Source organism: Siniperca chuatsi, linkage group LG12 (genome assembly GCF_020085105.1).
Source record: "Siniperca chuatsi isolate FFG_IHB_CAS linkage group LG12, ASM2008510v1, whole genome shotgun sequence".
Classification (NCBI taxonomy): domain Eukaryota; kingdom Metazoa; phylum Chordata; class Actinopteri; order Centrarchiformes; family Sinipercidae; genus Siniperca; species Siniperca chuatsi.
The window spans coordinates 7,272,777-7,287,738 of NC_058053.1; the positions used below are offsets into that span (position 1 = coordinate 7,272,777).

Consider the following 14,962-nt stretch of genomic DNA (forward strand, 5'->3'; position numbering starts at 1 on the left):
TCGTGGCCACCGTAGTTTCTCCTACACGCTTGGAAGGGGAGGGTGAGGTGAGCGGTATTCAAATGGTTCCAAACTGCAATTTCACCGCTAGATGCCACTAATTCCTACACACTGGACCTATAAAATCCATTGGCAGCTGTAGCTAGCAAGTTTCCTCACAAAACGCAAGATTCTTCACAAAGTGGGCTGACTGTACAAGCAAGCACATTAGTTCACCATGACACTGAATTTTTCCATAAAAAGGATTCATCACAAGGATGTATCCTCCTCTTGCATGATAGATACTGTCATCTGCTGGAATTGTAATTAAGCCAACAGGACGTTTAGAAACTCCTGTAAATGGCTGTAAATTACATTTTCTATGTAGCTTTGGGATATGTGGAGAAAATGACATACAGTAATCTACTGTATGTTCAAATTCAGCAAACGTTTGCTGGCAAGAACAAAGGTTCATCAAGTCTCCTCATTCCAGGAGCTTTCATGCTGCTGGTACCTTTTTTTTTTTTTTTTTAAAGGCAGCAACCATTTTTCTTACCACCCATTTCACCCAGTTTATACTTATTTCTATATACAGTATATTTCTGTAGTGTTTCTATGTGATTTTGTTTATCTGTCTTATCATTATCCTCAGTTGTGGTACTCTTGTTATACAATCAAGGTGACAGCAGGAAAAGTGCACTTTACTGAAAATGCTGAAATACATTTCCATAAAGTCAGACCACCACAGTCTATGTAACAGCATATTTTGCATTAATGGCAATAGAGGGCACTATGGCATTGCCCTCCCTGATAAAAATAAGGGGTCTTTTGTTTCATTTCTAAACGATTCAGTAAAAGGGTCGATGCAGCAGCCACACTAATAGTTCACATAGCGAGTTAAAAGAGTAGCTGTGGAGGTTGAGGAGGTCAACAGACATATGAAACATTTGCCATCAATAATGGCAGCTCCGGTTCATGGCCTGTGTCAAACTATCGGTCGGCGTTGATTTTTTTAATTTTTTTAACCATGATCATGTTTTCTTAAAGCCCCTGTGTGTACAATTTAAAAATTTTGTATTCTGATTTTGGTGTTAGTATCAAGCGAGACACTGTGGCATGACAATTTCATAACTGTGTAACTGATTTTCTACGATGGAACTGTGATTTTATTACGAGTTTTTTAAGTTCTTTTAAATGGGGGGCGGGGGCCACGATATTTTTCCATTTTTGTACATACATTAAAACTTTTTATTTGTCTTTGATACCTTCTTTAGAGTTTGAATTACATGAGACTGCATTGAGTTGGCACAGCTCCACCTACAAACTTTTCCATCAGTCTCTACCACATTTTGACATTTTGACGACTGCTACAGTGTTTCCTCCTCATCCTCAGCTGTTGCGCTGGTACTAAGAACAGGCAGATTTTCCTTCAGCGAGATATCGTCCACCCGCTTGGGGCCGCTGTCCTCAGGTTCTTCAGGTATGGATGGGTCTGAGTTACTGATCACGTATCCTGGGAGGGTGGAGTGCATGCTGATCACGGGGGGACCTGTGCTCCGATAAACACGACTTGAAACGAGCGTGGTGGAGCGTATGGAAGGGCCTCCCCCTGCCAGGTGGGACTGGCTGCTGGTGCTGTTGTTGTTGAGTCCGACGACAACGGAGCCGTAATGGTAGCGGCCGCAAACTACCGGGCCCTCCCACTCAAAGGCCAGGTTCCAGCGTGTCCATGTTTTCTTTATCTCTGTCTGGACCTGTGGGGATGGGAAGAAAATAGGCTATAAAATCAAGAATTATATTATAACATTATCACATAGTGCAGAATAGACAGTCTATATTTTATTGCAAATATCTGGGTTATCCTGATTTGATTCACAGAATCATTTTCTAAGAAGGGTAATTCTGTTTTTGTTTTGTTGTATTTTTTTTTAGGTTTTTGCAAATGCTGTTTCAACCTGGTTTATTAGTTTTGATTTTTTTTGTCATTATTGACTGCAAATACATCTGTGGGAACTGTATTTCAGCCAATTTAAAGTTTCAAAACTCGTGCATTATGACAAAATGTCCATATATAAACAAACAATTGCTTTAGCAAACGCAGAGCAACAAAAGTATCCCACTAGAGTCATGTTTTTGGCCATATGACTAATGTAAATCCAATATTCACTCTCCTTCTAGCTCTGGTTTGGTCTCCACCAATTCCTGAGAAACAGTATCAAGGTTTTGAACTTGCTAGATGTTTGTCTTCACCAGCATCATGTATATTTTTGATCTCTGCCATTTAATGCTATGGCAGGTAGCAGACACTCAGCTTGTCTGAGCTTGTTTGCTGGACACAGCTGCCTAGTGTTTTCACCTGGCAGATTAATGAAATGGTAAGATTCAACTATGTCCTCTATATGTGGGCTGAATGACTAAAGCAATGCATTAGGAGCAGTTTAGAGCTGCAGAGCAGGTTGTTAACATAGGTGTTTGCTGAGACCCTTTCACATTACACGAGTCATTAGGCTCAGTGTTAATAACAAAACTAGATTCAACAGAAAATAAATTTAATTTTGAGTTTTAATTGCAGTCACTCCGAAAGACTTTGGGGGATGAAAGGAGTGTTCCACAGGATACAATGTGGATCACAAAAGGCAAGAGAGAAAAGGCATAAAGAACAGAGAGGTTTTTGTGAAGATAAATGTGGCAGAAATGGCCATTCTGATTGCCAGTTGAGAGTGCTGATTACAAAGTGTATGAGACAGTGGAGGGAGACAGAAAGAGATAATGATATCGTGACAACACTTTTCATCACATTTCATTTCAGAAGGCAAGAAACAGATCATAGTCACTTTTTTACTTCTTGCCAAAACCTCGATTATATGTGCCACTGGAGTACTTATACCCTTTTTCAGTGGCTATGATTAATTTGAAACCAAACAAAAGTTTATTTTAAGTACTTTGTTTGCTAACTTTTTTATTGGCTTTAGTTTTGCAGTGTTTGTGCTTCTTCTGTGTGGTCAATGCCATTTGGAAAAAACAATCCACTCACCTCTCCGTTGCAGTAGCAATAGATAATGGACACAAAAAAACCCTGAAAGGAAGAGATTGACATACAAGTTGTGAGCGCAGATCACAGTGGGAGCCAAGTCAAGTGAGAACAAACATCATATACAGTACAGTGTGATGATCATAATAATTTGTCATATGCCATTCTTATCTGAGGACAATACAAATGCTATATATTATCAAATGAAGGTGATACAGATGTTCCAGGTTACCAACTCAAATCTCATTGCCTCAAATAGTGCATATCTACTGAAAAAAAAGACAGAAATAGTCATCTCTGGGAGTTTCTGTTCTGACCTGTGACCCGTGTTCCTGCTTCCCGCTATAGATAAGAAGTTAAAGGAGAGACTTTGTGAAAGTGATGGATTTATGGGAAGATGGGAAGGTGTATGTGTGTTTTTGCGCTTGTGTGTGTGTGTGTGGGTGGGTGTGGGTGCCTTGCTGCACATCTTAACTAGTGAGAGACAACCAGCAGTGACTCTTTGAGAAATCAGAGTGTACTCTGGGAAGTGTACTCTAGAAAGAAGAACACCCTGAATGTTGCTATTTAATCCTCATTTAGGTCCCCAACTGGCATTTTTAGGCATCAGATTTGTTCTAGAAAGTTCTAGTAAAGTTTAAAATATATAAAACAACCAAATATTCATATTGAAAGAAGTGATGGAAAACAAGTCGTCAAAAAAAGTTTCTTGATTAAAGATTCATATTACTGTCTCCTAGAAATTACGTTATATACAACTAATTTGCAACCGCAAATAAGTTTTGAGGGAAACAGAATGCCAACCAAATACGTTTTCTATAAACATAATGAATAAATGTTAATTCATTTTGGCAAGTCGCAAAAATGTTGATACTGAGTGCATCAGTAAAATGTTCACTGACAACGTATTTTTCCCCCACTAAAATAGGCAGTCTTGCAATTCATTATCCACTGTAGTGACTACAGCATTATTCAACTTTTTTATGGTTATGTTATTGACATTTAACCGAAATCACAATCTTTCCCTAACCTTAACCAAAGTGCTTTTGTTGCCTAAACCTAACCACAGGAATCTGGACACGAACCCTGGATACTAGTGTCACAGTCCTGCACTTGGTACGCCCACCATCCACCCATACCACCTCCTTGCGACTCCAGCACGGTACATAACTGTACTGTTTCATTCACTAAAAGAAACATCTCTGAACATAATCCAGGCCACGATTACGTTGTCACCGCAACATAATTATGAAAAAATTCGGGTGTTTGCAAATTCCTTTTATCATTTTTCCTTTTGAAGAAAAACATGAAGAAAAGCAAGACAGGTGACCCGGAAGTAAATATATCAAAATAAAAGCCAAGAGGGTAGAAAGGCCATTCTATAAAAGTGTAACATTATGAAAGCACATGCTCTTTAGCCTACCAGGGAAACGTGAGTGTGTGTAAATGAGTTAGTTTCTTTGAAATGATGAGCAGTTGGCACCTGCCGTCAGTGTATAAATGTGTATGAATGTGATATGTAGTGTGAAGTGCTTTGAGTAGTCGGAAAGACTAGAAAAGGCGCTATACAGTACAGTCCATTTACATTTATTTTGTAATCTCTCTTTCCATTGGTTTGTAGCTCAACTTGAACTTTTAATAAAAGTTCATTTAATTTTTGTGTACATATTGCATGTACAAGAAAGGAGCAGTCTTTGTTTAAACATTAATTAGAAATTGCCTCCAAGGAATCTCAGTCTGAGCACCTGTGTGCACATATGAGTGGGTTTGCTCATTATAATCTTTTCATGAAGGCACATACGGTGCTCATCTCTAGGTGTTTTGCATGAGTTGGATAAAAGACATTAGATAAATAACCAAATACTGCTGACAGCTCTTTCTTTTGTCTGGATTTATTATAGCCCCTTAATTCGGCTGTGATGGTGTGTAAACAGGAGTATATGAAGATGCGAAGCAATACAGTGACTTTGGATTTTCCGCACTATTAACATCTCTTTTCATAACCTTGGTCTTACTTGTGTTGCTTTTGCCATCATTTCAATACTTTTATAATATGTTATAGAGCCTTGGTTCCATCATGTAGGTGGCTCTCTATCCTTTTTGACTTCTTCCTCTTTATGCTCCCTTTTCTATATTCAAATAAGCAAGCAAAGTTTGTAGGAGCACCAGCCTCCCAAAGTACACTGTTTTACAAGATACTGTTATGGATCCTCTTCCATTTGATTTAGGGCTCCAAGTGCTTGCAATTACTTGACCAATATATTCATTAAAGTTTGATTCTCTGTAAAGGTGGTAGGTATTGAAAGCAAAGTGGATCTGCAAAGCAATGGACACCTGCAATGAAATTTCCAGGTGAAATTCCAATTATTCTAACTATTTTTGGTTAAATTTGAGTTGTTTTACAAACATAGCGCCTGTGTCACAAAGCAAGTTAAATATGGTTCATAGATGTAAAATATATGAAATATAACTATGTTAAAAGAAGACATAGAAATAGTAGCCAGCAACACATTAAAAGGTGGGGTATGCGATTCTGGAGAAATCCAATACCATGACAAATACCATGATATAGAGTGAACAACAACACAGCAAGTAATGTGACTAACGTTAGCTAGGTTGTGGGTTAGCAAACTGTCCCTACAGTTGCTGCTGCGAAGCTAACAGCCAGAGAGGACGAGACGTTTCCCAGAGGCAGCACAGCAGCTCCAGACAGCGATACTCACAACTCTCCTGCTACTGTAGCGAACATCACAACAACAGCATATCTTGGCAAATGAGAAAGTAAGCTGAGTGAAGTCATTTAACGTTACCTGACACACAAATTATGGCTGGAATAGTGTTGTGTAGCTCAGTCTGTACCAGTTTGTTTATTTCCCATTTACAGAGCCAGGGCTGTGTACAAACACTAAATGTTTTTTCTAGCGCAAACACTGAAGGGACAACTAGCGGACCATGAGGAGATATTCGCTGAATTTGATAAAAAGACGTGTGTTGGATTAAAATCGCATACCCCACCTTTAAATACTAACAAGAGTAGGTTATAAACATGTGGACTTATTATATAGACCATAATGCATACAGTTAAGATGTATGTTATTTTCACACAGGTGCAAGGCCATTTTCATCAGGCACATCCCATGTTTTTGCATTTGTGTCTGTTTGGTAATAATGTGGCCTCAAACAAATCTGCTCATGCTGAGGTGGATGGAGTGATGTCGCTGAGGTTGCTGCAGTGCAATTTTGGCATTTGCTTTGGCATTGAAATTGTGCTTTTGTTGTGCCTCTGGCCACCATCACAAATATGAGCACACAGTCATTTTTTGGCTTTAGTTGGAAGATGCGCACACACAGACCTCTCCAAAATCACAAACATCCTTTCATGTGTGTTAAATTTTCACTTTTCATCTTTCACTTTGAAATGACATTTAAACTAGTACGCATTTAATTGCACATCAAAAATAAAATCTATGTGATTTAATTGCTTGAGGAATGAATAACCTCCATCCCTTTTGGTTGATTAAATACCTGTAGATTTCAACAAGAATTATGTGCGCTCCATCTGCAGTCTGTAATTTAAGGCATTTGCTGCGCATAATTATACATGGGTCACACATTTTGGTTACATTCATTAATAAGGAAAATCTTGCCACAGGCATCTAACAAGACAGGTATATGACCTTTTGTTGTTGTCAAAATTGGACTAAAAGCATTCAAGTTTTCATTCAGATGAGTTTTAATTTCTCCATGTACTCTAAACACAAGGTACATACTGTATATTGTGTGTTAGCAAGTTATGTAACATTACTGTCATGTCTTTCTTTTGGCTAGAAATGTATTTTAATTGGCGCTTCACTTGAAAGAAAACATGAATGCTTTCAGTCCAATTTAGAACATGGCATAGTGGTGCACTTTAGCCTCTTGTGGCCGAAATTAGTATTACAACAACAAACACAAAATGATCCTGACAACAGCAAAAAAATTCACCTGCCAAAATTTTTTTCCCACTTGTTTTCACAGATGCAAAAAAAGTAACTTAGAAAAATAACCCTGGCAAACAAACAAAAAATCACCTGTTCTTAAGTCATAAACAACAAGAGAAAGAACTATTTAGATCAGACTTAGAAAATGGATCACCAGAATTTATTTTCTCTCACTTGCCTTCAGGGCTTCCGTAGATAACATACAGTCAAATATAACTTATTTTAAAATCAACTAATCACCCCCCTTTAGCGTCATGGACAGCCAACATTAAGGAGCTTTTAACAGCCATGTCAGCACACTTGATATTATAGGTTGCTTTGGGAAATGCGCTTATGAGCAATTGTGTGTGTTTGGTCAAACCTCTAAGACTGATGATTACTGGGAAATTATGGTAAATTACATATTATCTTATCAAATGGCTGAAAATGTGCAACTGCCAAGAATTTGAAAAACAAGACTGACTAAAAACAATGATAAGTGCCTACAATTTTGACAAGAGTGTAAGCCAACTACAGTACAATCTAATGCCTTGGTACTATAGGATCAATAACAAAATGGTTGACATTTACTGCCTTTTACTACTTGGGGATTGGAGATTTTTCAATGTAATAGAAGACACTTTTTTAAATTGCAAAAGAGTACCATGGACTTTATACAGTAAACCTTTGCTGTGGTGTAAGAAAAAGAAATCTGCATGTAAGGTAGACATGTGTACTCCATATTGAATTTTACATTAAATGAGCAATCATTTAAAGAGCATGTGTGACTATTTTTGGCTCCTGTAGTGTAATTTGATTTGTTCCATCCATTTTAGTTTTTCCATGAAAGAGCTCAGTTCCTGATTTATTCTTTACACTGAAGCAATTTAATGTCACACTGAAAATTAGTGCATTACAATAGGTCATTCGGGGCAGAAATATGTACTCAACACATGTTTTGGCTGCTGAGCTCAAAAAATAAATTGGTATCGATTAGGTATGGACTGTAATTTAGTTAATATATAGGAAAGGTCACGCCCACACATAATTTGAAATTTCACATTTATATTTAGGCCGAGAAAAATTATGACACTGAATCAATCTCATTCTCAAGCTACTTCCCTGAATAATAAAGTGCAGTCTTGTTCTGACACTGACAGTAATCCAGAGTCATTTATAGATATTAAATGTGGATAAATGTGGTTAGTCCCACACAATGAAATGAAAATGTTAAAGGTTACAATGAGACAGCCCACAGTGGGATCAATGGACTCTAAATCTGTTGTTTGTGTGTTAACAAAAGAGTTTCAAGTTTGTCTGTGTGTGTGTGTGTGTGTGTGTGTGTGTGTGTGTGTGTGTTAATGGTGATGTGTGGAGCTGGACAGAGTTATCATGCTGACTTTGAAATGTTGACTTGTTGACACCAAAGTGCTTTAAATTATGCATGACTCAGCCACTACAGTAAAAACAAAGAAAATCACGGAACTACCTGATGCTTGATTTTCAAGACTTTATGCCAAAAGTTCATTGTGTATTACATAATTGAAAAGAACTCAGAAAGTACCTGAAAGGAGTTGAAGAACAGCTCACAGTACATGCGAACCTCCCAGCTTGGTCCCTCAAATGTATAAGGCATCCCAACAAAGATGATGTAGTGGATGCCAAACACCAGCACTAACACAAGGGTGGACTTTGCCAGTTTCCTATGGAGACACACACACACACGTACGTGACACGTCTGTGGAAGGAATTATCATTTATTATTGAAGATGATTGTAACAGTAAATTTCCAGTCAATATCGCTGGAAAATAAATTATTATATATAAGAACAACAAATAAAAACACTAATAAAACTAAAATATACATAAATTAAAAACAGCTATGGTCAAATATGCATAATTGACAGCCAATTGAAAACATGCATCTCTGTCTTGTACTGCACCCCACTCATATTTTTGCATATCGGCCAACATGTACACCAGCATACCTGTGTATCTGTGTATGGGAAAATAATATTGGCTCTAATATAGGTTTAATATGGATGGTTGGAAAGTTTGATAAGGAATGGTATTGGTGTCAGAGAACAACCTGCAGACATGACATCTCATGGCATAACTTTAAGTATGAACTTTCATATGTGTGAATGCAAAACAAAAATGCATGAAATGTAAGTTTCTTTGTTTGTAAACAAGCAATTTGAGTTTCACTTAAAACAGAATGAGAGCAACTGTGTTTACTGTAGGGACATAAATTAGCAGCAAATTAATTTGGTATGATTACAGGGTTCATTCTAACACTCTAAATACTGAGATTAGTAATGATTTTTTTGTTGGCAAGCCTGCATTCCTTTCACAGATTGAGATGAGTCACCTGGCTTGGATACATACGTGCAGGAAAAGATTTACAACTTTGAGGGGAAATTAATTTTAAGAGATCTTACTACTAAGTGCAGGGACATTTTTCAGCCTATTGTTTAGGTTTAGGGAACCTGCATTATTAATCTTGTAAACTAACTCTGGGTCTCTATCTCCCAGAGCATATAACAGCTTTTTTTATATATTCAGAATCTGTCTGCTAATCTACACATCCAAATGAGGAAGTTACAGATGTTTGAATTTGTTGCAAATACCACCTAGAATTTTTTTTTAATAGTAGAACAGTAATTGTAGTGTAAATATTAATAAATTAGTAATAATATGAATGTCAGCTATAGGAAAAATAATGTCAGTATTAGTAACAGAGCCAATAACAACAACTGTAGTAGCAGTTATCGAGCAGGAACATGGGGGCAGCAAGTGGCCCACAATCCAGAATCTGCAGCTCCGGAGGCAGAAATACCTGCTGAAAGCGACAGAAGGAGAGAGGAGAGAAACGAGAAAGCACAAAACTACAGGAGAGAGAAGATGTTGAGTTAGTAACATGCAGTAATGGGATAAAAATGCATACAGATGGAGCGGGAGAGAAGGAGAGAGGAAAGAGGTGCATCATGAGAAGTCTCCCGGCAGTCTAGGCCTATTGCAGCATAACTAAGGGATGGTTCAGGGCTCACCCAAGTCAGCCCTAACTATAAGCTTTATCAAAGAGGAAAGTCTTAAGTCTACTGGAGATGGTGTCTGCCTTCCGAACCCAAACTGGGATCTGATTTCACAGGAGAGGAGCTTGATAACTGAAGGCTCTGGCTCCAATTCCCCTTTTGGAGCCACAAGTGACCCTGCATTCTGGGAGCGCAGTGTTCTAGTCGGATAATAAGGTATTATGAGATCTTTAAGATACGATGGTGCCTGACCATTACAACCATTACGACCTTCTCCTCACCAACTTTGTAGGTTGTTCTCGATATGATGGTGCCTGACCATTACGAACTTTGTAGGTGAGGAGAAGGATTTTAAATTCTATTCTGTATTTTAGAGGGAGCCAGTGCAGAGAAGCTAATATTGAGAAATATGATCTCTTTTCCTAGTTCTTGTCAGTACCCGTGCCGCAGCATTCTGGATCAACTGGAGAGTCTTAAGAAACTTATTCGGGCAGCTGGATAATAAGGAATTGCAGTAGTCCTGCCTAGAAGTAATAAATGCATGCACTAATTTTTCAGCATCATATTGAGACAGGATGTGCCTGATTTTTGCAATGTTACGTAGGTGAAAAAAGACAGTCCTTGAAGTTTGTTTCATGTGGGAGTTAAAGGATAAATCCTGATCAAAGATAACTCCGAGGTTCCTTACGGTGCTGCTGGAGGCCAGGACAATGCTATCTAGAGTAACTATATCTTTAGATAATGTGTCTCGGAGGTCTTTGGGACCAAGTACAATAACTTTAGTTTTGTCTGAATTTAACATCAAAAAAGTTGCAGGTCATCCAGGTCTTTATGTCCTTAAGGCATGCTTGAAGTTTAGTTAACTGGTTAGTTTCATCTGGCTTGATCGATAGATAATTGGGTATCATCTGCATAGCAATGTAAGTTTATGGAGTGTTTCTTAATAATATTGCCTAAAGGAAGCATTTATAAGGTGAATATAATAAGGGTGGCCCAACCAGTTACTAGGTTTAGGGGGGAAAATCACTATTTCACACAGGGCCATGTAGGAGCAATTTGGGGTTCAGGGTCTTGCCCAAGGACACTTCGACATGTGGGCTAGAGGAAGCCGGGATCAAACCGCCGACCTTCTGATTGGCCACAGTCGTTAGTTGGTCACGGAGTTCCACAAGGTTCTGTGCTTGAACCGATTATATTCACCTTTATATATGCTTCCTTTAGGCAACATTATTGGGAAACACTCCATAAACTTTCATTGTTATGCGGTGATACCCAATTATATCTATCAATCAAGACAGATGAAACTAACCAGTTAGCTAAACTTTAAGCATGCCTTAAGGACATAAAAACCTGGATGACCTGCAATTTTCTGATGTTAAACTCTGACAAAACTGAAGTTATTGTACTTGGCCCCAAATACCGCCGAGACGCCGCTGGTCTCCAAGGAATCCTTACCCTTTAACTCCCACATGAAACAAACTTCAAGCACTGCCTTCTTTCACCTATGTAACATGCTGATGCATTTGTTACTTCTAGGCTGGACTACTGCAATTCCTTATTATCAGGCTGCCTGAATAAGTCCCTTGAGACTCTCCAGTTGATCCAGAATGTTGTGGCACATGTATTGACAAGAACTTATCGTGTTTAGGACCCAAACGCAGAACACACGGGACAGAGCACGGTAAGTTGACCACAGTCTTTATTGATCAGATAGTAGGTGGGTAGTGAGAAGTTCGGCGTAGTTGATGACCGCCTCGGAAACTCGACCGGGCGAATGTGTAGAGCGGTCTGGAGCGGTGATCACCGGCAGCGAACGTGTCTGAGGCAGAGGGAGATCAGAATTAACGATAGGCAAGAAGAAAATACTTTTTACTCGTAACTTACTGGAGGCCGTAGCGAACGTGGCATACTCATGTACAGGGACGATCTGGCGTCGGTGGTGTGGAGGTGCCTGGTATATGAACGGTGGAGACTGATGAATAATGGAATGCAGGTGTGCCGGTGATCAGCCACAAGCAGGTAACCAGGAAGCCAGGCTAGAACACAAACAACATAATGACAAACAGGGGACAGCCAGGAGACATAAGGGAGGGTGGAAGCACCGGGTTACACGAGGATCAGGGGGCATAGTGGCTAGCTATGACAGAACTAGGAAAAGAGATCATATTTCTCCAATATTAGCTTCTCTACACTGGCTCCCTCAAAAATCCAGAATAGAATTTAAAATCCTTCTCCTCACCTACAAAGTTCGTAATGGTCAGGCACCATCATATCTTAAAGAGCTCATAATACCTTATTACCCCACTAGAACACTGCAATCCCAGAATGCAGGGTTACTTGTGGTTCCTAGAGTCTCCAAAAGTAGAATGGGAGCCAGAGCCTTCAGTTATCAAGCTCCTCTGCAGTGTTATCAGGTCCCAGTTTGGGTTTGGGAAGCAGACATAATGTCTCCACATTTTAGAGTAGACTTAAGACTTTCCTCTTTGATGAAGCTTATAGTTAGGGCTGGCTTGGGTGAGTCCTGAACCATCCCTTAGTTATGCTGCTTTAGGCCTAGAGTGCCAGGAGACTTCCCATGATGCACTGAGCTCCTCTCTCCCTCTCCATCTGTATGCATTTTTATCCCATTATTGCATGTTACCAACTCAACATCATCTCTCTCCCATAGTTCTGTGTATCCTCATCTCTCTCCTTTCTCCTTCTGTCGCTTTCAGCAGGTATTTCTACCTCCGGAGCTGCAGAGACTGGATCTTTGATCGTGGGCCACCTGCTGCCCCTGTGTTCCTGCTCGATAACTGCTACTACAGTTGCCGTTATTGGCCTTGTTACTATTATTGTCATTATTATTCTGATTACTATTATTATTTTATTAATATTAATATTACCACACTTGGCCACCCACCTTTGAGTCTGGTTCTGCCCGAGGTTTCTGCCTCTTAAAGGAAGTTTGTCCTTGCCACTGTCGCCAAGTGCTTGCTCATGATGGGATTTGGTCTCTGTAAATAATATTATAAAGAGTACGGTCTAGACCTGCTCTATAGGAAAAGTGCAATGAGTGCTTCTGTTATGAATTGGCACTATATGAATAAACTGAATTGAATTTAGCTCTTGGAAATCTGAGATTACAGAATTTAATTTGTTAAAGTAAATGTTCCTTATTTTATTGAATGTTGTACATTGTAGAAGGAAGTGCATCTCTGTCTAACTCTCACCGGTCGAACAGTGACCAGGTATTCTGTTTTCTTTCAGTTGCCATGATTTTTTGTGTCTTCCTTTTTCGATTCCAGTTTGTGGTCACTGAGCCTGCACTTGGTTAGTATCGTTCTCTGCTTTCTGTCTCTGACAGTAAAGAGATATTTTGCCAATTCATAATCTTTTTTTAGGACCAGATAGCATTCTGATCTACTTTGGCTTTTAGTTTCTTCTTTCCAATGTTCCAAATAGGTTTCTTCACATTGCGTTATAATTTGGTTTACTCTGATTGGTGTTTGGAAAGCAGTTGTAAAATTGATTCAATTGTTTTCTTAAGTTGCAGTTTGTTGAGCTCTAAGGGCCACTGTATTATCTAGCAGCAGCTCAGAGTAGGCAATCAACCTGACAGGTGAAGAAGTTGGTGGGTTTTTTGCAGTTAGTTACTTAGTTAATTGAAATATCTACACATGTTATGATTCTGGAAGGAGAGAAACTGCTTTGTAGCCTGCTGCATGACAACCATAGCAACCCAGATCTGTGTGATGAACTTTAAACTGAAAGGAGAGTATATACATTCATTCAACACATTTGCTTCTAGTCACTGAACAGAATTGCAGCAATTCTCATCTGGCTGTTATCTTTGGAGAAATCCTCCAGTTGGAAGAGGGAACTGATCTGTCTTCTATTCCTTCAGCTGTGACAGTATTCATCAGTAATCATCAAACAAATCATGGTCACAAAATGTATTAATTATAATATTTAATAATGTCAATTCAAAAATCTCAACAATTACATTGGTGACTACAGTGTTATAACTGATGGAACTGATGGCCAGAGCTATTAAAATAAAAACACAAGTTGTAATAAACTGTAGTTCTTGCTTTAATTTCTTAATCAAGCTACTGGAGCTATCATATTGTTAGTTGCTAGGTTTAATCAACATCAAAAATCTCTCTCAGTCTTTGCAAGTTCTATTCACTTGCATTTTTCAAAATAATTATGTCAACAGCTATTTTCCCTCACCTGCTTTGTTTCTCTGTACTTTCTTTTCTGGGTTTCCCTGACTTCACTGATTTTTCTATCTGTATGAAATACAATGTATTTGGCTGACATTAATCTTCCAGTATGGCTTTCAGTTTACTGCACCTGATCACTGTCATCTGTTCTGACTAGTAGTCTGCTCATCTACACAAAGCAACCGCTCATGCAGCATTCAATATGGTACTCTTCTTGGAAAATACACTTTAATTAGAATGTTTTTATCTGACACATTGATGCCAGCACCAGCAGGGGAGAATAACAGTGATAATTGCAGATTTGAAAATGCTAGAACACATATCTGTGTGTGTGAGTGAGAGAGAGAGAGAGAGAGAGAGAGAGAGAGAGAGAGAGAGAGAGAGAGAGAGAGAGATATCATATATTACTTATGTTGTGGGGACATAAATTTGTTTACAGTCACACTGTGGGGACTATTTTTTCAGGACAAAATACAATTTCTCACAACATAAATCATTTCATTTTATGGTTTAATCTTGGTTTAAGGTTGGGTTATTGGATGCTTCAGCCCGATGTGTCGTTTCAAAAATCTGTGACCCATCAGATTCTGTGACCCAAAACATCAGCATGCCCTTTGCCATAAAACACAGTGCACGAGTCGTTATCTCTCGTGGGAGTGAACAACGCATGGATATGTTCAGTTCACCGCTCAGTTCACCGTTCACCAAAAACATGAGCATGGTCAATAAACTGCACAACACTGGTGTCAG

At 38.8% G+C, this 14,962-nt stretch overlaps 1 protein-coding gene across 2 annotated transcripts in view; it reads right to left on the minus strand.

Annotated features, from left to right (window-relative positions):
* pth2ra (parathyroid hormone 2 receptor a) overlaps positions 1-14,962 on the minus strand; it is a 57,351-nt gene continuing 42,389 nt past the window's right edge. For both annotated transcript variants that reach the window (XM_044216105.1, XM_044216106.1), the window contains exons 11-13: positions 8,534-8,672; positions 3,014-3,055; positions 1-1,733 (exon numbers count right to left, since the gene is read on the minus strand). In XM_044216105.1, coding sequence (XP_044072040.1) covers positions 1,347-1,733; positions 3,014-3,055; positions 8,534-8,672 — 568 coding nt within the window. In that variant the 3' untranslated portion in view covers positions 1-1,346. The remainder of the gene's footprint in view (positions 1,734-3,013; positions 3,056-8,533; positions 8,673-14,962) is intronic.